The sequence below is a fragment of the Rhinolophus ferrumequinum genome, chromosome 18 (assembly GCF_004115265.2).
Source record: "Rhinolophus ferrumequinum isolate MPI-CBG mRhiFer1 chromosome 18, mRhiFer1_v1.p, whole genome shotgun sequence".
NCBI classification, from domain to species: Eukaryota; Metazoa; Chordata; class Mammalia; order Chiroptera; family Rhinolophidae; genus Rhinolophus; species Rhinolophus ferrumequinum.
This window is the reverse complement of record NC_046301.1, coordinates 60,939,860-60,964,912: the sequence shown is the minus strand read 5'-3', so window position 1 is coordinate 60,964,912 and position 25,053 is coordinate 60,939,860. Positions and strand designations below refer to the sequence as shown.

Genomic DNA, 25,053 nt, shown 5'->3' with positions numbered 1-25,053 from the left:
GATATTTGAACCCTGGACTTGGTGGCTGCTTTTGTCCTCATCGGCTCTATGGGAGGTGAAAGGGTGGGCAGAGCAGTCTGGAGCCTGGGGGCTGCTTTGAGGGGTGTAATGGTGGGGTAGGGGGGTACCAGGGACAAGTCTTGCTTCCTGTTGGAAAGCCAGACGTCTCTCTGTTCTGGTGCCTGGGCTGCCCAGGGGCTCTGATGAAGGCTAATCAGCCTGCAAACTTGCTGCTTCCCTTGCCGAGGTGAGCCCCTGGGCCCTCTGACCCCTCAGCTCAGTCAGACTGTCTTGTCCTCAGATGGGGCAGGCTGGGTGTCGGAGCAAACAGACCAGGATCTCAGTCCCTCCACGTGGCCTTCCTGCCCGAGTCCTGGCCCCACAACGGCCAAATGGACATTGGGCCACATCAAGGCATAGAGGGTTGGATGTTGGCGTGCTGGGTGCACCCAGGTTCTAGGTCACAGCCTTCCCTGGGGGTGCGAACCGCCCACAGCTAGGCCAGCACGCCCACTATCCAGCTGTTGGAGGCTTTAGCTCCGGGATAAGGCCTCTGCTAAGGGACTGGAATAGGCGGGTAGGGCCAGATGGCAGGGAAGGGGGCAGGAGGGGTAAGGGCCCCCTAGCTAATCCCCCGCAGCTGGCGCTAAGGTACCCAGCCACAGCAGAGCCCAGATCCTGCGATAAGCAGGTGCCAGCTGGTTTCCTTATCTGGTGGCCGTGACAGACAGGTAGTGCACCAGCCCACGCAGCCCCATCCTGCGGCTGTTTCCTGCATGACCCCAGAACCTCTGTCACCAGCCATTGGCTAAGGGGTTGCTGGCTGGCAATTCCCAGCCTCTCTCAGGCGTCCTGAGTGACAAATCAGACAGACGGGGCTGCTGTCAGCAACGACAGTCCCATGGGGGACAGAGTCCTAATAAAGATACTGAGTTTAGGAAAGAGGCCACGGAAAGCCCTTCTTTTAAGGAGGGGCATTGAAGGGCATTTGTTAGCACCACCTGGTTGAGCCGCCGAGGGGAGGGGAAGGGAGGGAAAGGGTGGGATGTCGTGTTGGGAGGGGCAGGGGAAGGCCCTGGGCGAGCTGGGGCTGGACAGGGGCGGTGAGAAGGTTGGGCCACCGCGGAGGCTCCATGTGCTCTGTTCTCTGAGGCCAGCATATGGGGGCATTGAAGGGACAAACCAAAGCGAGGTCGGGCTGCTGGGAGGGGAGCTGCCTGCTGAGGAGCTTGGTGGCAGGTCTACCGTCCCGAAAACACTCTGCAAATTCTCTGGACTCACAGGCCCCCGTCCCCTGGCCTGGACGGTGCACACCTGGGTCTTCACACCCCAGTCCCCAGCATGGACCACAGCTGGCACTTGACAACTCTGCTGGGCCAAACCCAGACTTTGCCAGAACACCAAGGCCAAAAGCAAGGCTCTGGGGCTCCTAGAAACGTGAAGTTTGCAATTTTATTAAGAAAACAAAAAATGTAACCTATACAAAAAGGAAAGTGCTGTTCCTCTGAGTCACACATAAGGTAGGAGGGGCAGCTGCGAGTCCAAGGGCAGCCCTGTCCTCGCCTCCATCTGCTAGGCCTCCTGCTGCTGGATGAAAGGGTTGGGGATGGCCTCCATGCCGTCCTGCGGGCAGATGAGCACGACGGAGGTGCCCCTGCACACCACCAGGCCCAGCTGGCGGGTGTCCTCCGTGAGCTTATACTGGTCGTCGGGGTCTGCGGAAGAGGGCGGGAGTGAGGACCTGACACCGAGCCTGGGGTGGGATGGGGTCTGAAGACCCAAATCGAACGATACCCCGATCATTCCCTCCCCCCTCCCTCCAGGACCTCGGTGGGGACATGCTGGCCGGGCGGCAGGCCAAATACCTCCCAAACCAGACATGCAGCCTTTCTCCCTGCATCAGCCTTCAGGGGAGAAGCCTGCCCTGGTTCTGCAAGTGAGAACACAGAGACCCGGGGGACCGTGGGCTATGGGGTGGAGCTAACAGGGGCACTGGCACCGAGCCAACAGAGGGCAGCTGGAATACAAATTGGTCTGGGGCTCTGGGTTTCTGCACAATGGCAGAAGCCCCGTGGGGCCCGTTCACCCGTGTCAATGGGGAGTTAATGGCAGGGTGAGAGGGACCCCATGGAAGTAACAGCAAGTTCGAGGGGAGCTCTTCGGAGGTGACAGCGACTACAAGTCCTCATCACTGTTACTGCAAGATGTTGGGGAGGGGAGAATCAGGTGGCCCGCTGAAACCAGGCAGATTTGAAAGGCAGTCTTCTACCCTCAGATCCTGCAGGGACAACGGCTGTCTGGGCCTGAGCCTCCCCTCCCGGGAACTGTGCGGTGTGTCAGGCCTCCGCTGGGGACGCAGACTCACTCAACAAGTGAGTCTGCCGCCTGGTAGGAGACACTCTGAGGAAGGAGCAGCAGCCACACCTCTTAGGGCCAAATGGCCCTAAGTGCTTTGCACACTCAAGCTGACTTGGTTTCCCCACGGGCCCCATGCAGTGAAGCTGTCCTACAGACGAAGAAATGTATCCACCCAAGGAGGCAGACCCAGGCAGGAAGAGAAAAGATGAGGGCAGAGAGAAGCTCCCCGGGATTGGCTAAGCGGAAACCATGCTTCTCCCTCAAAGAGGGCCTCTCCCCTCTGGCCCCGTGACACTCATGTGTGGCTCCATTAATTTTTCACCAGAGTAACGTGTGTGTCAAGACACTGACGGTCCCCTGAGGGACACCGCCCTCCCTCCCTCCCTCCTTCCTAGGCCTTGGCATCCCCTTAATGCCTGGCTCAGGATGAGCCAGACTGACTGCCGTGGGCTGCTGCGAAGGGTCTGGGGACTTGGAGGGACAGGAACCGGGGTGAACACATGGTGACAGCAGGAGACTGGCTGACATCTTTCTAACCATGCCGGGTACGCTCTTAGTGCCCAGCACGGGCCTCAGGACCAGTGATGGTGGATCACAAAACGCCTCCACATCCTTTGAGTCCCCAGACAACAGCCTATTGAGCTTGCCTGGAATGCTGGGTGGGTGGGAGATGAAACACACCCGGTACCGGCCTGCTCTACAAGGACCGTGCTCATCACTAAGACGGCAGGTGAGTGGGTCTGGGACAGTAACACAGGCCCGGCAAGGAGGCCTCTGAGCCCCCTGGCTGCGCTCACCTCTCATGTATTCGATGGTGCCATCCAGCACAAGGTTGAGGAGCGGGTCAAACCCTTTCAGGATTCCACTGGCTTGTGGGAATGACCAAAAAACGAAACAGAAAGGCGTAAGATCAAGAGTCATTCGGGAGGCAGGTACCAACTGCCACTAAACTGCATACATTAAAATAGCGAATTTTATGTTCTGTGAATTTTACCTCAATTAAAACAACAAATAGGCATCCTAGGTTATGGCTCCTTGACCAAGTGATGTATCTTGGCACCTGAGAGGGGGTGTGGTCTGCGTGCCCCGGACAGGCCACCCACCCTTCCACCCTGATGCCTCTCCCAACCATTCTCTCTGGCCTCAGACCTTCACACCCACCTGTGCTTCTACTTGTAACGCTCCACCTCCCACCCCTCCTCTTCCAGGCCTCCCTTTGCCCTGGTCTCACCTAGTGGAGGCAGGTACCCCACTATGTCAGCACTCTGCTTGCCCATTTTCCCTGAAAGGTGGGGACCAGACGCTGTATTGCCCTCTCTTCACTAGATTCCAGTTAAGCACCATGTTAACACATAAAGCTGCAAACTGTGACAGGTGCTACCAGAAGGTTATGACGAAGGGGATTAGCCCCGGCTGGAGGGTCACGAAAGGCTTCCCAGAGCAAGGGCCTCGAGCTGAGAGCAGGAAAACGACTCTGGCAGTTAACCAGGTAACAAGTTAACCTCGTAAGAGTACTCCAGGCAGAGAGAAAATAGTACCTTTACAGCCCGGTGGCCGACGAAAGCTCCACTTGTTACTCTGAGGTACAAAAGGTTTGTCCTTACCCTGGGACAATGGGGAGCCCCAGAAAGCTGAACAGCAAACAAGATTTGATTTGTTTTTAACAGGTTCCTCTAGTCCACACCGGGAGTCTGTCTCACTGTAGGGCTCTGTCGTCTCAACGGGGGCGAGTCTGCCCCCCAAGGGACACTGGGTGAAGCCAGGAATGCTGCTCAACACCCCACGGTGCCCAGGACCGACCCCACGACCTAGAACATTCGGACCCCAACGTTAACAGTGCGGAGCCTGAGGAACCCTGGTGTAGGGAGACCAGTGAGGAGCTGCAGCGACAGAACCGCACAGGAGGCAAAGTCTCAACCTCGGACGACCCACTGTGGGTTGGATTAAGTTTGGTCCCCTTTCCATGTCTCAGTTTTCCCAGCCGCAGAAGGGGTATACCACCTCCGAACTCCCGGCGTCGCTAGGAGACTTGCGCGAGTCATCTGGGCCAAGCGCCTAAGCTGGGCCCGGGCATCAGCTGTCACTATCGCCGCGTGTTACTTTTCGTTAACCGTTCGGAGGGTGCGGAGTGGGGGGGGCCTCACCTTCGCGGCCTCCCTGAAACTTCACCCGGATCGTTTTGTCGATGTACTTGGACAGATCTAAGATACTCTCCTTCTTCTTCTTCTCTTTGTCCTGCAGGAGAAGCAGAGCGTGTGAGGCGAACAGCGCCGCCAGCCCTGGCGCAGCCCGCCCCTTCGGCCCCGCAAGCACAGCCTCGCGCTCACCGCCATTCTGCTGTGTCGCGCCACTCTGCGCAGGCGCCGGCGTCGTGCCCTTTGACCCCGCCACTCACGCACGCGCAGAATGTGTACGGCGCTTGCGCGGCGCGGCGCACCGCGCTGGGGCGTTGCTGGGAAACATCTGGCGACGCCTGCGGCGGGGACCAGCAGACATGGCGGCGGCGGCACCCGTGGCTTGGCTCTCGGCGGCCATCCTCCTCTTCGCGGCCCAGGTGAGGGCTTCGCCGGCCCCGCTGGCCCCGCCAGATGCGGTGACCCGGCCCCTCGGTCCTCGGCCGCGCGCACGACCCCCGCTGGGCCCAGCCTGGGGGCAGCCTCTGGGACCCGAGCCCCCCGCGCGGACGGTCCGCGGGCCCGGAGCCCCGCCGTGACCTTGCGGGCCTGTCTCTTGCCCGGCTTCGTTCCCCGCCTCGGAAGCCCTTCCCAGCCGCTGCGTCACTCATTTCCATGCGGGTCTGAAGTTGGGGGCCCCTCTTCGTCCCCCGGGCCCTGCTGGTCTCGGCGTCCTAACCGCTGCGGAGATTCCCGTCTGGCTCCGTAGCCTTGACCTGGTGGCTGCGCCTCAGTTATCCCTTAAGCACGATGCCAGCGCCCACCCCGGGGGTTCTGGTAAGCTGTCCAGCGCGGCACCCAGTGCCTGGCACTGTCGGGGAGCGGCCAGGAGCCCAGCCCTGGAGGGGGGGTCGAATTTCCTTCTCACTTTTACTCCATGACCTTGGGCAAAGGAGTTCCCCCGCTTTGGTCGTCAGTTGCTCCTCCGCAAAAGGAGATAAGAGTACAGCGCGGACTCAGCGAGATAGTGCATGGGGTGATGCAGGCGCAACATGCTACTTTTTTGTCATTTAACGTTAAGGGTCTTTGGTGCTGGTGGGGGACTGACCATGAGATGGCTGATGTACATTGTCATAAGCTCATCTTTTATTTCCAAATCCTTCCTCTCCCTGGATTCAGCAGCTCAGGGAATGGTGCCCGTAACAGCTGTGGAAACACAGCCATTAACCTTGACCTGCCCACTCCAGCCCACCACCAGCTCTCCGCTGTAGCTCCCAGCGGGCGGCTAGCGTTCTCCCTGTGGCCGCTTTTGTCCGCCACATCCCAGTCCATTCTCAACACAACAGTAGTGATCTCTTTCAAAGTGTCTCAGGTCTTGTCCAGATGACAGCTTTCAGGTGGCGTCCTGGTGCATTTGGGAGGCCTCTGATCCCTCTGACCAGGAAGTGCCCCTCCCTTTCCAGCTGTCCTCTATTGGAGGCAAGCTGCTTTGTTTTGTTTTGTTTTTTCTCTGTTTCCCTGGAATGCCGGGGTCATCCTGGTGTCAGCTTAGCTGTTGTCTCCCCCCAAGCTGTCCGGGATGCCCCTGTACTTCCCCCGAGCCTGTTTAATCATCTTCCTCACTGGCCTGAGCAATCTGAGGGCCAGGAGTTGGAGCTCTCCACACGTTTTGAATGAGAGCAGAGAGAGGGGATGAAGAGGCACGGGAACACCTCAGAGCGAGTGGGAAGGCTTCTCAGAAGCAGTGGTGCCCCAGGGCTGTTCTGAGGTAGGAGTCGGAGTTTGCTAGGTGGTGCAGGCTGAGGGAGGGCACTGCCGGTGGTCGGAGCAGCGCGAGCTGGCGGAGGTGTGAGAGCGGATGACTTATTTGGGGACGGTGAGGGGTCCACTGTGGCTGGTGTGGAGGCTGGTCTGATGCCTAGGTCCTGAGATAGATGTCACTCTAAAGGAGGCCCTGGGAGTGCACTGGAAGGGCAGGCTGGGGTTCCCCCTCAGCTCGAGGGCCACGGGAGTAAATGATAAGGACAGAGGGTAAAGGGGCAGGCTGGGTATGTGGCCTCCCTGGGCTGGGCAGGGAGTGGTGGACGGCTCATGGTTCTGGGGCCTTTGCACTTTATCCCAGGCAGGCTGAGGCTTATCCTTAGCATGTAGTCTTGGGAGAGAGTGAGGAGCACAGTGGGGCCTGCTCTTCCTAGAACAGACCCCTGGATGTAAACACACCCTGACACCGGACGGTGCCCCTCGGGTGCTCTGGTTCTTCCTGGTACCTGCGAATAGACTCGCTCCCCACTGGGCCCTAAACTCACTCGCTACCATTTTGAGATCTGGGCGATGGCTTTCACCTTCCCCAATAGGCCCACATCCCCCAGTTGCTATGAGATGTGTAAACAAAGGCCTGAACAAGAGGCTTAGCAGCAGATCTTAACTAATGTCAGTGCCACCCTGCCCTCCTCCACTAACCCCACCACCACCTGGCCCAGGCCCCCTACTGCTCCACCAGAACTTCTGCTTCCCACCTGGGTCCTCGTTTCTCCACCGCCTCCCAGAACTCACCACGTCCTATGAGAAGGGAGACTGCCCCAGCCTGGGCTCTAGCCTCCCTCAGATCCCCAGAGGTGGATGCTGTCATACTCACCCTAAAGCACAGGTCCCCTGGAAGTTCCTGGACCTGCCCGGTGTTGTGACGTGTCGGAACGTGGCTGGTCCTGGTTCTCCAGGTGGGGATGGGCCGTGCTGGGACACGGGCACGTGCAGCATTGGGTCTTTTTGACGAACTTCTGGTTCCTTTAACACAGCAGGCAAGGAAACCACATTCAAAGCGAAACCATGCCCTCCCTAGCGTTGGACACAGCACAGGTTTAGTTGTGCGAGTCGTGGGGAGGAAAGTTTGTAGGTGTGCTTGTGTATTCCTAAATGTCCTTTTTATAAAGAACTAGTTTCTACCCATTCCCATTTTACACAAAGGACAGTTTTTGCCAACTACCCAGCTCTCATGGATCAGGGCTCAGCAAACATTTTCGGAAAGGCCCAGACTGAATATTTTCGGCTCTGCGGGCAACTGTCCAACTCTGCAATGGTAGCCGAGAGCAGCCGGAAGCCCTGCATACAGGCACAGGGCAGCCATGTTCCAATAAAACTTTATTTGCAAACACAGAAGGTGGGCCGGATGAGGCCTGAGGATTGAGGGACCGTACACTCCCCGCAGTGACCCAGAGTCAGGAGGTGGCTCTGATCATGGGGTGTCCCATCGGAAGGGGCATACACTGAGCACGGTACTTGGGGGCATTCTGGTGGGGAGAACCTGGAAGAGGGACCTCCTAATTCTGCCCCCCTATTAAGGGACCGAGGAGTCATGAGAAGTGTGTGGAGGTTCTGTGGGAGCAGAGGCAGGTGGGCGCAGGATACTGCCTTAGTGAAGTTCTCTGACACCGCCTCCGTCAGCTTCAGGCAGCCCCCGCCCCACCCTCCTCTCCTGTGAGTGCTCGTGGCAGTGGCCCTACACACCCAGCTTCTTTGGAGCTTGGTACCTGTGAGCACTGCTTTGGCAGTTGGCACCTCACTCAAGGTGACAAAAGGAAGTGCCCGAGATGACTTGGGCTAGCTGGAGCATTGGCAGTCGGGGACTGTGGGGCCGGGACTTGCACCGGCGCCTGGTGTCAGCCTCCGGGCTGTGAGGTCAGGGCGCCTTCACCACCACTAGGTAACCAGGCCAGGATGAGAAGCTCCCGGAGGGCTTGGCTGTCTGAGAGCCAGTCCGTACCCCAGGCTTGGTGTCAGGGCCCACGGCCCATCAAGGTGGACGCCCCCACCTTGGCAAAGCAGCATCCGTGCTATGGGTATGGGTCCTGAGGTACCGACTGGCATCCATCCCCATCATGTGCCCATTGTTGGCAGCAGCTGCTACCTGTTTGTCTCCGTGGCAGGCTCTCTGGCTCTGTCTGGAGGCATATGTAGCCCAAGGACAGCAAGGCTGCAAAAGGATGTGCCCCAGGAGCACGAAGCGTGCAGAGCGCGTGTCGGGCCAGGAGGGTGCAGGGCCGTGGTCACACCAGCTTTCCCTGGGGACACTTGTCCCTGAGCTTGCAACCCTCCCTCGTTTTCTCCCCCCTGAGATACGTACGATTGTGCCCCATGTGTCCTGTTGGAGGGAGGAAACCAGCCCGACCCCCATGGCTGTCCTTGTTTGGTCTGACCCCTCCCTGCCCCATTGCTCCAGGTGACCTGTGAGTACGGCATGGTGCGTGTGGTCTCTGAGACGGGGGGCCCCAAAGGCAAGGACTACTGCATCCTTTACAACCCACAGTGGGCACACCTGCCACACGACCTCGGCAAGGCGGTGAGTACTGCCGGCCCTCGGGCTCGGGCTTTCGTCTGTCTTGTGGCTGTCCCCCTTCCCTCCCCGGTGTCCAGAGAGGCCCTCTAGGAGACTCATCTGCAGAAAGCCAGCTGGGGGGGTAGGAGGACCTCAGCTGGGAGACCAAGGTAGGATTGGGCCACACTCAAGAGGCTGTGGGGCCTCTGGAATCTGGGGCATTACCGGAGGGGCCCTGCAACCTTTCCGAGCCTCAGTTTCCTTGGTCATGAACTGTCAATAGACAGGCCCTGCTGGAGGCACTGGCCAGGCTTCCCTGTGCTGGCCTGGGGCTGGCTGGCAGAGGCGGCCTGGGAGGAGTGACAGCAGAGGGCATGGGTGAGCACCTGCCCCTTCCTCGTGGGAGCAGTGCTCCTCCACCCAGAGGCCCGAGTGCTCTAGCGAGGTGGGTTCTCACCACTGAGGCTGCTGCCAGCCCCTCGTGTCCCCCGTGGACGCGGGAGGCAGAGCTGGAGACGCAGGGAGGATTCCTGAAGGGTTGGCTCAAGCACATGCCACCCTGTCCCTCTGTCCTTGGCTCGGGCGTGTGCATGTGGTGTCTGCAGGCCCCACCCACCTGCCACGTGGGGCTGAGACCTGGTGGGGCTGAGGGCAGGGGGACTCAGGGATGGTCACTGCGGTGGTCTGGATACTGAAGCCATCCAGCAGGCTGACAACTTGGTTCCCCTGAGGACTCGGCCCCACCCCGGCTTTGCTAGAACAGCTCATTTGTGCGCCACCTTCCTTCAGTCTCTCCTACAGCTGCGGGACTGGACGGCCTCCATGCTCTGCTCCCCGTCGGACCTCCCGGCCAAAGGCTTTAGCAACCAGATCCCTCTGGTGACGCGGGGGAACTGCACCTTCTACGAGAAAGTGCGACTGGCCCAGGGCAGCGGGGCACGCGGGCTGCTCATCGTCAGCAAGGAGACCCTGGTACAGCTGCCTGGGTGCCCCTCCTGGGCATTGGGGACCCTGGGCGACAGCTGCCCTGCAGGGCAGCAGGACCTACCAGGGGCAAGGGTTGGAGGCAGGGAGGAGCTTGAGGGCCTCAGTGCCATGTGGCTGGACGGCCATGGCTGGGGGGACGAGTTCAGTTCGCTGACCATGGCTGTAGACCTGGGCCTTTGGACTGTGGTCTTGAAGGGGGCATGTCCCAGAGCAGTTCTGGGGCTGGCTACGGGGCCTCGGAACGGAGCTCTGGGGGCACCTTCTGAGGAGCAGGTGGAATGTGCCCAGGTGCCGGCCTCTCCTTCAGGCTTTCCTAGGGCGGATTGGCCCCTAATTGACCTGACCCCAAGATTTAAGTGAAGGGCAAACTTTTCCTCCCCCGGTGGAGGATGGGAAGGACGGATGAGCCTGCCAGTGTCCCTCCTGGCAGGTCCCCCTCCCTGCCTGGCACCTGATGACCCAGCACATGCCTGGGACTGTTCCATTACCCCAGGTCTGGCTCTGCAGGCTGCCCCATCCTGGGTGGGCTTTGGTCAGCCAGCAAGTCTGCCTCCTCTGGGCCCCCAGGTCCCCCCAGGAGGCAACAAGACACAGTATGAGGAGATTGGCATTCCCGTGGCCCTGCTCAGCCACAAAGACATGGTGGATATTTTCAAGGTAGGGTCCCCTGTCCCCTGCAGTCGGAGTACATGGTGGGTGGAGCCATGACAAGGCTGCCCCTCGCAGGCTGGCTGTGGGTGATTCTTGGCTACTGGCCCCTTGAAGGAGGGCCCCGAGTGCCCCCCAAAGTCAGGAACGTAGGCCCCGGAAGCGCTCTGTGGACGCCCAGGCTGCAGGCTTGGCAGGCCTGACACTGCCCACACACAGACTGAGCACCACCCCGTCCCGTCGTTCGCACACGCTGGGCCGGCCTCCTGTGCACCCAAGGCCCATGTCCATCTGGGACGTGGGGTACTGGGTCTGGAGCAGGCAAGTGGCATTTACAAGTCAAATGGGAATGTCCAGTCTTGGTGGAAACTTTCAGAAGGTCACAGTAAATGTTCCTGACCACAGGCTTCACGCCTCTCCCCATGGGGGCCTCCGTTGGCCTCCTGGATGCTCCCCAGGCCACCTGCACCCTCACACACGCACACGGGGCCGCTCGCCTGCCTTCAGAGCAGATGGCCTGGGGTCAGGAGTGGCGGGTGAAGGTGTGGGGCAAGGGGCCTACGGATGGCAGCCGACCTCGAGCTCCTGTGCGTCTTCCGAGGCAGAGTTTTGGCCGAGCGGTGAGGGCAGCACTGTACGCCCCCAACGAGCCTCTGTTGGACTACAACATGGTCATCATCTTCATCATGGCCGTGGGCACCGTCGCCCTCGGGGGCTACTGGGCCGGGAGCCGGGACGTGAGGAAGTGAGTACCCCACGCATGTGTGTGCGCGTGTGTGTATGTGTGCGCGCGTGTGACGGACGGTGGCCCTAACTCATGCTGGAAAGTGAAAACATGAAAGTAACAGGACTGCCCACATGCCCAGAGAACCTTCTGGAATACTGCCGCTGTGAACACCCAGGAGACCCGGCCAAAGGCCCTGAGGGTCCTGCTGCCTGAGATCCTGCTGTGGTGCTGGGGTCCGGGCCAGGCCTGCCCAGGCAGGGGCCGCACATAGGACAGGGGGTCCCCAGGTGGTCCCAGCGGTGGTCGAGGGCGTCCCCTAGCTTTCACAGCATGGCCCTCGGGTGACCGAGGACACGTGCAGGCGCCCTCCCTGCAAGGACCCCGAGCTCCTGGACAAGGATCTGCGGTCCGTGGGGCAGGTCTGGCTCTCCTGTTGTGGGGTGGGGACACTGGGAACATGCGGGTGCATAGAGGGCAGGCAGGCCAGGGGAGCACGTGGCGTGTCATCGTGTCCTGGTGAGCCTCCTTCCCCGTCTGTGGTCCTCGGCCCCTGGGGCTGTGCCAGCCAGCCAGGCATCCCTGTGACTCATCTGTGCCTCACAAGAAGGTACATGAAGCACAAGCGGGACGACGGGCCCGAGAAACAGGAGGACGAGGCCGTGGACGTGACGCCCGTCATGACCTGCGTCTTCGTGGTCATGTGCTGCTCTATGCTGGTGCTTCTGTACTATTTCTACGACCATCTGGGTGCGTACGCAGTGGCCGCAGCCCCGCTAGAGAAATGCTGCAGGTGGCGGTGAAGGGGCATGGGCCTTGGGTTGGTCTGTCCCTTCCTTTTACTGGGTGCGTCACTCTGCCTGGGTGTGTGGGTGCACGGGGCCCCGGCGGCCCTCTCCTCCCCTCACTGCCCCCCTGCCCACAGTCTACGTCATCATTGGGATTTTCTGCCTGGCCTCCTCCACTGGCCTCTACAGCTGCCTTTCACCATTGGTCCAAAGGCTGCCGTTTGGCAAATGCAGGTGAGCCCTTGTGGGCGGACGTTGCCCCGCCCCGCCTGGCCCCTCGCCCTTGGTTCCGCTCGCAGAGGTCCTGTCTCACAGCCAGTCACTCTGTCTCCCATTCCCTGGGCCCTGAGGCTCCCAGCTGTGCTTCCACAATGCGAGGACCCCTCTCTCCCCCATGGCCTCCAGCCATTCTGGCACAGCACGGGCATACAGCAGGTGCTCACTCAGTGCTGGCTGGGGGCGCTCACAGGCCTCGGGAGCAGGGCAGCATGGGGAGGCCTCTCTCTCCCCATACCCCCTTCTGGGCAGGCCCAGTGGCTGCAGGGGCTGAGTGGGGTCATGTGACTGCATGTGGGTACTGGGCAGGGTGGGCCGGGCCTGGAGGCTCCCGCTGTCGGGGGCTCCGTCTGCTTCTCACACGGCAGGTGGGCAGCTGCTCAAGGATTCAGACAAGGGTGCTGTGGGCTCTTGTGGGCAGGCCAGCGTGGTGACGCCCAGGGCCGCTCACCCTACGTGCCTGTCCACACTGGCTCTGTCCTGCCCTTGGCAGCCTCCCTCCTAGAAGAGGGGATGGTGGGTTTCACAGAGAACGTGAAGCGGAGGAAAGGGTAGGGCCAGGGGGAGTCAGTGTGGGGGTGTTGAGGGCCTTTTGGGCAGGAGTCGACATGAGCGCTCTGGGCACTGGGCGGGGATGAGGCTGTGGTCTGGACGGTCACGGCGGGGGGAGACGGATTTGGTCAGAGGTCAGAGGTGGCTGGTGAGCGGCGTGCTGCCCCTGACGGCCACCCCTGCCCCCCCCCGCAACCCCAGGGTCCCCGACAACAACCTGCCCTACTTCCACAAGCGCCCTCAGGTCCGCATGCTGCTCCTAGCGCTGTTCTGTGTGGCCGTCAGCGTGGTGTGGGGTGTTTTCCGGAACGAGGACCAGTGAGTGCTGCCCCCTGGGAGGCCCCCAGCTGGTGGGTGGCCCCTCCCTCCTGAGGGCTGTCCTCAGGCGCTCTGAGTGCTGGTCCGTGACCTCCCGGTGCCTTCCCCGAGGCCGTTTGGGGGCACCTGGAGTCGGTTCACCGCCTCGGTTATTAAAAGCCCTCCTTTCAGTCCTCTGGAAGTGGTGGCCTCCAGGCGTCCGCCCTGCCTGCCTGCTGCCCGCGTCTAGTTTCCTTCAGTTTCCCCGGGTGCCACGTGAGCCATGATTAGAAACTGGATAGGAGGTGCTGCAAACGCTCCTGGCCCGGGCACTCCGAGCCGAGTCCTGCAGGGTCCCATGTCCTCCAGGACACTCCCCGGCCCTGGCGCCACTTGTCCCCACGGCTGCCGTGGGGGTGTCCAAGGGGTGTGCTCAGCCAGCATCCCTCATGGATGGTGCAAGGAGGCCGGCTGGCTTCCCCTCGGCTCGGCCTCCCCTGTGAGGCAGCATGCCCCAGCCATGGCCTGGAGCCCGGGCTGGGCTGGGAGGACAGAGCGGGCCTGTTCCCACCGGCCCCCTCCTGTCGCTGACACCGTCTGGCACTCTCTCTCAGCCTTTCCCGGGGCAGTCAGTGCTCTTGGCGGCACCTCCGTTTGGAGCCACAACAGTTTTAACTGGCAGAAGGAAAGTGGGAACATATTTAAAATCCTTTGTACACAAAGAGAATACTAAGTCCCAGTTAAAGCTAAGCCAGCAGACTTTCTCCGTCGTATAAAGTTAGAACAAGCCATGGTGCCTGCACCTCTAGGCACAAGCAGCTCACGGCTGCCTGCAGACCTTCCCTGCCCGAGTCATCTTAGCCCATCTCATGGGAAGCATCTGATGAGTGACATGGGCAGGCGGAGTCCAGACCGGGGTGCAGGGCACTGCATGCAGTAAGGGGCTCACAGAGTCCGGGCAGAGGTCGTGGGGCTGGGACAGCATGATCCCCAAGGCCAAGCAGGTGGGGCAACACGGCAAACACCACCTGTCTCCAACAGCCCTGCTGTTGAGCCAGTTATATCTTAGAGCCTCGGTGTGGGACTTCACAGCACAAACACAGCTTGTGTGGCTGTGGGATGGCAGGACCGGCAGTGTTGGGGTAATGCAGACATTTGGGGTGGGTCTTCCCTCTGTGTCCTCCTCTGCTGCTTGTTCCCACGGGACTGTCCTGGGGGACTCCAGACACTCGTCCTCAGGGCCTGCCCCTGGCATACCAGGTCCCAAGTTCCCATGGGCAGAATCTATAGAACCTGGCTGGGCACAAGTTTGTAAATTATTTTTTAAATATTATGGGAGAGAAATTTGAATCCAGTAGAGACAGTCTCCCCACCTATCCTTTGATCTGGGTGTGAAAGTCATAGCTAGAGAGGCACGGAGGCCCTTTCACGGGTCCGCCTCTTTCTGGCCTCTGGCGTCAGGGAGCAGGAGTCATTCACCCCCTGTCCCTGCTGTCCATCGCTGGCCTGCCTGTCCCAATGTGGTGGGCCCGTCCCGCTGGTCTCCTGCCCCAGCATGGTGGCTCATCCCACAGGTCTTGGCCCCTACTGCCTGTGGGTCTTGGACCCACACTACTGCAGTGCCTGAGTCTTCACAGCACAGCAGGGTTAGGCCGGGTGTAGGATGTTGCAAACTGCTTGGTGGCTGAGGAGAGAGGGACCCAGTGGGTGTGGCGCTTGGCGGAGCCCCTGTCCCAGTGGTTGATGCTGCTCTGCCCTTCCAGGTGGGCCTGGATCCTTCAGGACGCGCTGGGCATTGCCTTCTGTCTCTACATGCTGAAAACCATCCGCCTCCCCACTTTCAAGGTGAGGGCCATGGGGGCGGGGCCCAGGCGGCGTGAGGCCTGAGGATTTCTTCCATGCCAGTCATGGGCCTCCAGTGTCCCAGGCTTGCCTGCCACCAGGCTGTGCCTTGGTCTTCCCCTCTGAGCCCACAGACCCAAGTCCCACTCAGAAGCACACGGGGACTGTGAAGAGTCCCCTGTGAAGCACACCCATAGCTGACTCGTCACGAACCGTGTCGCTCAGCACTCACCTTTGCTACCTTTCCCATAGCTGGGAACCCTAGAGTGGGACTTGTCCTCTGTCCCTACCCTCCATGGGACATCACTTCTGGAACACTCCTGTGGCCCGAGGGCCAGGGTGGGACTTGCTCAGACTTTCTCAGAAAGGCTTCATTCCACTGGGAACAGTCTGAGCCCCGTGAGGGAGCCAAGGGCGTGAGGGTCGCAGGCAGGCCCCTCAGGACGCCTGTCCGCAGGCCTGTACACTGCTGCTGCTCGTGCTGTTCGTCTATGACGTCTTCTTCGTGTTCATCACGCCCTTCCTGACCAAGGTGGGCGCCCTGCCCCGCACCCCCACACCCTCCCCCATACCCCGCCCTGTCCTCATTCTGACGCGGCCCCCTGTGTTAGAGCGGGAACAGCATCATGGTAGAGGTGGCGACTGGTCCCACGGACTCAGCCACGCATGAGAAGGTATGTTCAGGCCCCAGTGGCCCGAGGGGGGTGGTGGCTCGCTGGGTCTGCAGGTGCTGTCCCCTCCCCACAGCTGCCCATGGTCCTGAAGGTGCCCAGGCTGAACACCTCGCCACTGGCCCTATGTGACCGGCCCTTCTCCCTCCTCGGATTCGGGGACATCCTGGTCCCAGGTATGGGGACTGGGCACAACAGTGGGTGCCCCACGGTCCTTGTGTTGGGCCAGGGGGCCAGTAGGTAGAGATGGAGCCAAGCAGATGGGGACAGGATGGTGCTGGTGGGGCAGGTGGTGGGGAGGGCTGATTGAGGGGACCCCAGGGGTAGCCGTGCCTGTGTTGATCACGGCTGCACAGATATGCCTGTCTGGGTTGACATTCCCCCCGGCCCCCAGGATCCACCCAGGGCAGGACCCCTGTTCCCTCCGTGCTGTGGGATCTGTGTAGGCCCACTGTCTCGTGCTACAGTGCCGTTCTGAGCTGGTGGCATGGCCATCCTGAAATAGCAATAACAGCTGCTAGATGGGGTGACGCACAGCGCCCGCCCCTTTCCCACGGGGGTCCCCGGCCCACGTCCTCTTCCCCCAGGGCTGCTCGTGGCATACTGCCACAGGTTCGACATCCAGGTACAGTCATCCAGGATCTACTTCGTGGCCTGCACCATTGGTAAGCACTGATCAGGAAGGGCGGGGCCGTGGCGTTCACACCTCCATCCGTCCCATCCCTGTCCCCTGTCCCCAGCTTCTGGAGCTGGGCGGGGGCCAGCCTATGCTCACCACACAGTCCTTTTTCTCACTTTTCCATGATTGTTGTAGTTTTTCTTTTCTCTTGTCTCCTTTTTTTCTTTATCTTCCACTGGTTTCGTTACCAAAGCCATTGACGCAAGGTGACATTTTCTCATTTTCTCTTGAGCCCCAATTGTTTTTAAATACTTCCCAGCCAGTTTGACTGTGCCCACCAAGAAGTGAGGTGCACACTTAGCACCCCTCTGCGGGAGCAGGCTGGTGGGGGCGCATGTCCCTGGACCCAGGAGGCAGAGTACACAGGCCCGGCAGCCCTGACAGCAGTGGAGGGGGACCTGTAGGTGCCACTGTAGCACCAGGCTGGCCTTCGGGTGCGTTTTCGAGTTACTACTGCCTGCTCCTTCCCACCCTGGTCCCTGCAGCTGCTGGCACGTTGTACCTGAGCCTTCCCTCGGGTTTACAGTCCTTGAGATTATTCTGCAAAGGCACAGCTGCATAGGTTTCCTGTGAACCGCAGTGCTGATGGCTCCCGTAGTCCCATCAGTAGGACCCCTTAGGCCTGCAGCTGCCAAACACTGTCCTTCCATCGCCTCTGAGTCACTCTCTTGGGGCGCTCAGGCAGTGGACACCAATATGTAGGAACCTTCTGAGTGAGCACGTCACTGGGAAATGTGGGGTGTGGCTCAGGCAGAACAGAGCCGAGTGGAGGCTGGAGACTGGCTCGGCCCTGGAATTCAAAGGCTTATTTTCTTGTAACTTTTACTTTGGAACAATTGCAGGGTCCCTGTTGTACGATGAGTACCAGGGACTCCTGCTGTCAGCTGACCAGTTGCTGACGTTTTGTCACATTTGCTTCCTTGTATTCTCTCTCTCTGTGTGTGTATGTGTGTGTGTGGTTAAATGTTCAAACTCACACACATAAGGATCCCCACCGTTTTATTCTGAGCTGTGAGCACACTGCAGACGTCAGGCCCTTCACCCGTAATGCTTTACCAAGTGTCTCAGGAACAAAATGTTCTTTTCCAGGGTCACCATTTAGTTATCAAAGATTTGATTTCCCAATTCTTTACGTATGCTACTGTAATTCAAAATTATTTTTCTAACTAAAGATTTATAAAAAGCAGGTTATTGGGGCATATTCATGGCTCTTTTCTCCAGCTGCTTCTGTGGGTCCAGACCCTTCCACAGCTGCCAGCTGCTGATCAGAAAGCCCCGTGGTCTCCTGTCCCTGTCCTCTCCCCAGTTTCCTCAGCCTTTTGGCTGCACCATCGCTCCCTCTCCTCTTCTCACTGACACCTGACTCACATCTTACCTGCCCCCTCGGGGCCCAGTGGGAGCATGTGTCCTGGAAGATGCTAGAAGGTTCTGTTCATTTCTAGAAGCGCCTAACTCTTGTTGTCTTGCGACTGTGTCATGTCTGTGGTGGCCCCTGCTCTGGGCATCCCTGCACGCGGCGGGGTGGCCTCCGGGACTGGCAGCCCAGGTCACCCCCTAACTGTCTCTCCCTCCAGCCTATGGCATCGGCCTCCTGGTGACGTTCATGGCCCTGGCCCTCATGCAGCGCGGCCAGCCAGCCCTCCTCTACTTGGTGCCCTGCACACTGACGACCAGCGGCGCCCTGGCCCTGTGGCGCCGGGAGCTGGGCATGTTCTGGACGGGCAGCGGCTTTGCGGTGAATACCAGTTTGCTATGACTGTCTGCGACAAATAATAACCCATAAGCCCTAACTAGAATTAAAGTTGAGTAAATGCTCCAGTTTTACACCTAAACCCGCAGCCCCTGTCCAGTGGTCCATGTCTCCCCATTTCTGGAACGTTTTCATGTGGGTGTCATGTCTGTGTGGCTCTGGGGGCTCCAAGCCGTCCCCACGGAGGAGACAGCTTGTGGCTGTCGTGACGGGTGGGACTTGGTGGTGGCAGTCCTGTAGCATGGTAGCACCCCATTTGATTGGGCACCGGCTGCGGCTGCTTCCAACATTGAGAACACAGCAGCACACTGGGCAGGGGTGGGCACTGGAGCCCCTCTGCCAGGGCGAGAGCTGTCACAGCTCAGGCGCTGGGCTCTGTAGGGGACCTGGCACCCCCTGGCCCAGCCAGGGAGAGTGAAAGCAGGGAGAGTGTGGGCCAGCCCAGCCCTTCCCTGACTGCGACCTCAGCTCAGCACACTACCCGCAGGAAGGGGCACCTGGGGCGTCCCCGACTGTGACGCGATGCCGCCAGTTATGTCACTGGGTTCTGTTCTTGGGGAAGTTAAAACATTCATCCCGTCCATCGTGGCATGGAAATTCCGGGAAAGAGCAGGGCCCCGGGTGTAACCAAACAGTGGACCCTACGCTCGGGCCTGTGCTCACCGGCTCCAGCCAGACCTTCTACCAGGCCCTTGGGGAAGGCGTGGGTTCGGTCCCCACAGGTGGTGGCTTTGCCACAGAGCTGGTGGCCTCTTCTAGATGGTTTAGGAGGGGGAACAAGCCAGCAACGTTGGAGTCGGGTTTCTGTCTTGGGTCCCCTTCCCGTGGCCTACATGCTGGCCTGTGGGACTATTCCCGCTCATTCTCGGCCTGGAGCTTGAGCTTCGGGCCTGACTCCTCTGCCCTGCCCGTCTCCCCCATCACCAGGCCCTGCTGGCCTGCCCTGCCCTACCTCACCGTCGGCCTCTCTCTTGCAGAAGGACATACCTCAGCCTTCTTGGGCACCGGCCGCAGCTCAGGGCCCACAGCCTCCAAAAGAGTCCGAGGCCACGCTGTCCCAACAGCCTCCGGGTGAAGCACAGGTCATGCCTGCCCTGCCTGCCGAGCAGCCTCCAGAACTGACCAAGCCCAAGGACATAGCTGGTGTGTCTCCCCAGGAGCCCATGGGCCCGCCGGGTGCCTCAGCCTAGGGGGTAGTGCAGCCTCGGCCCCTTGCTGCCGTTTCCCCACCCCCACCGAGACTGGACCCGCTGGCCCCCAACTTGGTGCTCTGGTCTGGCCAATGCTCACATCTCCTGCCTCTTCGAGCCCAGCCGCACCTGGACCCCAGCCCTGCTCCCAGCTCACGTGGCTGCTGCACGCCCCTCGGACCACCGACGTTGCCGTCCCATGACTCCAGCCCCGTCATCTTTCTGGTGGGAGTCTCTTGGTGGAATCTCAGAAGGGGCAGGAAGTGTCACCTCACCCGCCGATGGCTGCAGACCCGCCACATTGGTGCTTAGCCACACGGCTGCTTCCTCCAGGTCCCCTAAAGACACCTTGCCCTGGGCAGGGGGGCGAGGTGTCTGCCCCGAAGCCGAAGCCGTGGCTTTCCCTCTGCGGTCCAGCTGGTCCAGTGCCGAGAGCCCAGGTCCCAGAGGTGTGGACTGGGCCATCAGCCCAGCTGGCGGGGGCCGAACCTGCCTCTGGGTTGGTAGTGGGCCCATGAGGAGGGGGAGCTGGGCTGAGGGCTGCCAGCAAGGCTGGCAGTACGTGGGCAGCGCTGTCGGGCCCAGCCCTGAGCCTGGTCCCTCCATCAGCCCTGGGGGCATTGGCACCTGTGCTCCATCCAGTCCCTCCATGTCTTAATAAACTGCCACGACTTTCTGAAATTTCGGTGGTGTCGCCTCACTTGGACTGCCCTTCCTGGGGTAGGGGTGGGCACCAGGCTGGGTCAACATGCCCTTGGGGTCCACAGGGCCCCGTGTCCCCAGAGCCCTCAATGGCCGGCTCTTCCCGTTGCATGGGCTCCACTTTGCCCCATTCTCACTTCATGGGCATCTGCACGTTCTCACCCCATCCTAGTGACACAGTTCGCCGGCCTACAGCTGCAACGTGGGCAAGGCGAGCCCACCATCACCATGAGGAGCTTCTGGGATGTGGGAGAATATTCTGGAACTGGCCTTTCATCTTCTACCTCACCGACAGGGCTCTACACCTCACGACATACGGGCGGTAGAGCTGGTCCAGAGGCCCCCATGCCCTGGCACCCTCCTCCCATTGTGTCGCATGTGTCACCACCAGTTTGAAGCCAATGACAGTCACCAGGGGCTGTGGACCAGCTGGGCTGTCTTGGCTCCGGGGCCTACCCCTCACCCTTGCAGCAGCCTCCAGACTCAAGTTTGGAAGGATATTTCCATTGGTGTCCTGAAGGCACAGACCCTCCAGCCATGTGGTCCCCACCCATCTGCTGTAGACCGTGAACGCCGGGCCAAACCATAACCCACTCCGAGAATACCAGTGCCAGACAGACTGACACACCACCTTTGTTAGCCACGCTTCTCATGGGATACATTTTATTCCTAAGAACGCAAACAAGTCATCTTCCACCTCTTTCCGTGTATCTCTCCTGGAAGGGAGAGCAGCTGGACCAGCAGCCCCGCGGAAGCTCCTGGACTTGGGGGCCGGGACCCAGATGCAGCCACCCGGGCGGCCTGGGCAGAGGAGCTGCCTGGACCCTGCCTGCCCCTCGGCCTTAACCTAAGCCATTTTGTAGGTCGGTGTCAGAGCTACGAATCTTCTGTTTTGGAAATTTGACAAATGTCACGACTTTAGAAGGCGATGTTAGTTCCTAAAGTTTCCGTTTGCAGTTTTGCCTTGCTTCTGTTCCAATCTTATAATTAAACAGCACTTTTGATTTGTAGGACTCGGCCTTTACCTTTCCCGCGGTGCAGTGAGCTGGGTAGCTGGGAGACGGTGGATGGGGGCGGGGCGGGCCCCCGGCGGGGCGGGGCGGGGCGGGGCGGGGCTGGCTCGTCCTGCCCGAACACCTGCGGCAAGGTATGAGTCAAATCCACGACCGTGCCCGCTGGCGCCGAAGGGGGGTTTTTGCTGCAGTGCTGCTAACTGTTGTGTGGGTGTTGTATCCTAATTAGTGGCTTAGAAGTAACTAAGTCTGTTCCCTGTGTTTTGGATACTGTTAGCTTATTCGCTGTTATCTAAGGCATCTGGAGGGGGATCCCCACAGCAGGAGCCGAGACCTGTTGTAAAGGGCCAGGTAGCCAGTGTTTGGGACTGTCACAGAGCCTGCCACAACTAGTCAACTCTGCTGCTGTGGCCGAAAGCATTACAGACAACGTGTGAACAAACGGCAACTGTGGCCAAAACTATTGGTGGACATCGAAACGTGAGTTCCCTATACCTTTCACATCACGAAATACTTTTTTAGCATTTTCCAAATATGTAAAAACATAAAGCCCTTTCTTAGCAAGCAGCTGTGCAAAGACAGGCAGAGGGCCAGATTTGGTCAGCTCGACCCCACATGCCGACCCCCGTCTGCAGGAACGCAGATCCTGCAGGTATGGGCTCGTGTGTGGCCGAGGGAGCTGCAGAGTGTGGGGCCAGTGTTCCGTCGTCGCCAGCCCCTCCTTTTCATGTACAGGAGGCGAGTCTCTAAGGCCACTCAGCCTGCAGAGGGCGGGCCCCGGTTCACGGGAATTCCTCCAGGCTCACATGGAACGGCCATCACCATCCCTTTCTGGGGCAACAAGACCCCAACCCCTGTGAGACGGGCCGAACACAAGAACACAGCCGCCAGTGAGGTTCAGGACAGACGCCGCAAAGCCTAATTTAAACCAGCTGGGAAGGAATGGCTTCATCACTGCAAGGTAATTCTAGAATATTTAAAGTCACAGTTGTTTGTAAATTTTAACTATTAGTGATCCACCGCTAAACTATCTAAAAGGAGAGCCTCAGCGAGGACTTGGGCAGGTGTCTCACCCTGACTCTGAGTCCTCTGTGATGTGGGAGTGGTGGCACAGGGGACAGGCACGGGGGACAACCCTGAGATCTGGTGCCTGGAGTGGCACTGAGCAGTTGGACTGACCTGGCTGTCTGTCCGTCCTACATGACAACTGATGGTGGGTCACGCTTTTGTGAGGGTGGTGGGCCCCAAGAGTTCACATCTTGTACTTAAGCAAAAGAGTGGAACGATGCTGGGAAGGCAGTGATTTCCTTTTACTAAGCAGGCCAGAGCTTACACAGTTTACATTCATCCATCCATTCAGTCAGACATTCAAGCAGTCTTCATTGAATGCCTTCTGTGTGCCAGGCTCCCCTTCTCCGACTTGGACTGGGGATGCATGAACCCCTCTGGCCCAGGTGAGTCACCCTGATGAGGAAGGACAGGACACAGGTCAGTGCAGGAAAGGCCCCCAACTCTGACTTGGGGGGCAGGTATCAGGGAAGACTGCCTGGAGGAGGTGACTTTTGGCTGAGCCCAAGGGATGCAGGAGGGGTGGTTCCAGGCCATGGTGGGGGAAGTGAGCGTGGCTGGTGCCAGTGTTCAAGGATGGGGGTGAGGAGCCCGGATGGAAAGGGATAGGGGTTGCCAGCCACGTGGGGAAGGCAATAGCATGTCACTAGATGGTTAGGGGGCTGTAGCTCCAGAAAAAAACCAGTGGCTGGGGGAGAGAGAGAATGGTGGCTTCCTGGGGTCACAGGCTGCTCTTCACACAGCTATCCTGACTCAGAGAAGGAGGCAGCAGTGGGAAGAACTCAGGTGTGGAGCCAGATGACCTTGGACACATCACTGCCCTCTGGAGCTGCAGCTGCCTCTTCTACCAGAAGGGGTGACAGCTACTTCTTCAGGGTCATCAGAAGCACCAGAGAGTCGGCACATATTCAGTAAATGGGACCACACTGCATGCAGCTGGGACCCCGGGGGATGGCAAAGATGGCAGTTCTAACAGAGGGCACAGGCTCGCAGAAGGAAAAGGCAACGTGCTATGGAAGCTGGAGGGGAAGGCTGGGCTGCCGCGTGGCCCTGCTAGGTGCCCAGGTGCTTCAGAACAGACCAAGCCATTGCTCCAGCCAGACTGTGAGAAACACACCAGATGAACCCCAATAGAGGGGCAGCTACCAAATTCCTGACTCCCCTCACCACTGCCCAAGGCGTCCAGAACGAGGAATGTCTGAAAAACTGTCATAGCCTGGAGGGTTCCAAAGAGACAAGAAACCTGTCACGTGGGAACTGGGACAGAGGACTGGGACAGGGAAAACTGCGGAATCTGAATAAAACACGTGTGTTAGTTAATAATGTGTTGATATTAGTTCATTAAATGTGACACTAATGTAAGGTGTAAGTAATGAGGAGTCTGGATGTGGGTACAAGAGAACTAGTAACTTCTCTGTAAATCTAAAACTGTTCTAAAATCAAAAGTTTATTTTTTAAAATATTGTAGTTATTCACACACGACAGCGCTCCGCCATCTCTCTGCTGCCCTGAGCGTCTGCTCTCCGCAGGCCCCAGCACCCCTCCTCTGCCCTCTGTCCACGGTCACCTGCCTATGTGGGCTCACCTGCCCAGGCCGTCCCTCCACCTGGACTCCAGGCTCCATCTGCAGCAGCCCCAGGGTCCAGGGACGGACCACCCCCGTGGCTCCCGGGCACCCAGTACGTCCACTCCTTTCCCTCTGCTGGTCCGGCCCATTCCGGAAACTGGCGGTAAACTGATGGGACCCGGGGCTCCTGACGGGCTCACGGGGCCGGGTACCCCAGTGTCCTTTTGGAGTCCCCACCCCTGCGGTGCTGAGGGCGGCAGGCCAGGCTCAGGTGCGCAGGGGAAGGGGCAAACAGGAGGTGGGCAGGGGAGGCTGGTGAGGCTGGTGACTGAGGGGTGGGGGGCGCCCCCAGCCTGAGTCCCGACCCCAATGCGTGATAGTACTCCCATCCCAGGCCGGGCCCCAGCCCAGACCCCGCCCCAGCCCAGGCCCCGCCCCTAGCCCGTGCCACCCTCCAACCCAGGTGCCACCGCCCCCAGCCCGTGATCCTTCCAGCTCAGGTGCCGCCCCCGCCCCTCCCGGCTCCCTAAGGCCCCTGCTCGGTTTGCACGGCGGCGGCGGGAATAGGACGCGGTGCAGCCTCAGGCGTAGTGCGGTGAGTCGGTGAGTCGGGGATCCCCGGGGCGTGGAGCCCCCTCCCGAAATGGGACCAGGGCAGCAACTCCCCCCCTGTGCCTCAGTTTATCCAGGACCTCTCTGTGTGGTAGTGGCTTTGTAGACGAGTGAACGGGCTGTGTGGATGCGGTCGCGGTGTGTGAATGAGGCCGGGCTGTGTAGACTACGGCTGTGTAGAAATGTGGGCAGGCTGTCTGGACGCAAACAGGCTGTGTAGATGCCGCTGGGGTGTGCGAATGTAGCCGGCTGTGTGTGTAGACGTGGTGGGAGCACACTGCCAGTGCCGGCCCCCCCAGGGCTCCCCACACCCCACAGCAATTTTCCCGCATTTCTGAGAATTAACTTGGCTAAAACCAAGCGCAGTGCCTCAGCCTGGACCCTTGGTGGGGGCTGGGGGTGCGGCAGGAATGTGCTGGACAAAGACCAGTGAGGATTGCCCTGTGTGTGATAAGGGGGCGCCCTGCTTCTCTCCCTCTCCCTTGTCGCAGCCTTTTAGTGGCTGGTGAGTGAATAAACGACAAAGATTTGGGGGTAACGTTTGGGGAGGGTGTGGTCATAGGTGTGAAATTGGGGGTGGTGTTGTCTTTGTCTGGGGAAGGGTTACATGTGGCAGGAAAGCCGCCTTGGGCACACATTATGTGCTGTCCTGGAAGTGCCCGCAGCTCGGTGAGGATGGCCAGCGACACGGTCCTCTGGAGCCAGGCCCTCACCCTCCTTTTCCATCTCACAGGGGTCAAAGCTAGTCTCCAGGGTGGCAAAGGTTTGGGGAACATGTGTTCACATCCACACAGGCCCCCAGCCATGGTTAGTGTCCACTTATTGGGACTGTGGAGAGAAGCCTTTGTGAACCTGGACACAAGTAATCCACGTTTTGTGCATCGTGACCATGGGACATAATAT

The 25,053-nt window shown here is 59.7% G+C and overlaps 3 protein-coding genes and 1 long non-coding RNA gene across 11 annotated transcripts in view; 3 read left to right on the top strand and 1 right to left on the bottom strand.

Moving 5' to 3' along the window:
* Window positions 1-1,433: 1,433 nt before the first annotated feature.
* LSM7 (LSM7 homolog, U6 small nuclear RNA and mRNA degradation associated) lies at window positions 1,434-4,799 on the bottom strand. The gene is made up of 4 exons (XM_033134215.1): window positions 4,686-4,799; window positions 4,503-4,593; window positions 3,156-3,227; window positions 1,434-1,715 (listed from the first exon to the last, which is right to left on the bottom strand). The coding sequence occupies exons 1-4, from the start codon at window positions 4,689-4,691 to the stop codon at window positions 1,573-1,575; spliced, it is 312 nt and encodes a 103-aa protein (XP_032990106.1). The 5' UTR covers window positions 4,692-4,799; the 3' UTR covers window positions 1,434-1,572.
* SPPL2B (signal peptide peptidase like 2B) lies at window positions 4,784-19,869 on the top strand. 6 transcript variants are annotated; one of them, XM_033134210.1, is made up of 16 exons: window positions 4,784-4,912; window positions 8,689-8,808; window positions 9,574-9,756; window positions 10,339-10,428; window positions 11,025-11,164; window positions 11,754-11,893; window positions 12,069-12,165; window positions 12,961-13,077; window positions 14,820-14,901; window positions 15,356-15,430; window positions 15,510-15,572; window positions 15,646-15,745; window positions 16,157-16,234; window positions 17,823-17,983; window positions 18,976-19,141; window positions 19,312-19,869. In XM_033134210.1, the coding sequence occupies exons 1-16, from the start codon at window positions 4,853-4,855 to the stop codon at window positions 19,389-19,391; spliced, it is 1,752 nt and encodes a 583-aa protein (XP_032990101.1). In that variant the 5' UTR covers window positions 4,784-4,852; the 3' UTR covers window positions 19,392-19,869. The 6 variants fall into 6 exon arrangements, with proteins under 6 accessions (XP_032990101.1, XP_032990102.1, XP_032990100.1 ...); XM_033134211.1 differs by having other exon boundaries at window positions 11,751-11,893; window positions 15,664-15,745; XM_033134209.1 differs by having other exon boundaries at window positions 11,751-11,893.
* Window positions 19,870-21,010: 1,141 nt separating this feature from the next.
* Window positions 21,011-23,270, top strand: LOC117038045 (uncharacterized). 2 transcript variants are annotated; one of them, XR_004425606.1, is made up of 4 exons: window positions 21,011-21,383; window positions 21,639-21,864; window positions 22,308-22,357; window positions 22,715-23,270. It is a non-coding gene; the product is annotated as an uncharacterized LOC117038045 (long non-coding RNA). The 2 variants fall into 2 exon arrangements; XR_004425607.1 differs by having other exon boundaries at window positions 22,264-22,357.
* A 314-nt stretch (window positions 23,271-23,584) lies between these two features.
* The window catches only part of TMPRSS9 (transmembrane serine protease 9), a 34,247-nt gene continuing 32,778 nt past the window's right edge, over window positions 23,585-25,053 (top strand). The window contains exons 1-2 of one of the 2 annotated variants that reach the window (XM_033135236.1): window positions 23,585-23,650; window positions 24,018-24,133. The gene's annotated coding sequence lies outside the window, so the exon portion shown is untranslated. Of the gene's footprint in view, window positions 23,651-24,001; window positions 24,142-25,053 lie in introns of both variants that reach the window. The other variant, XM_033135237.1, reaches the window with a different exon arrangement.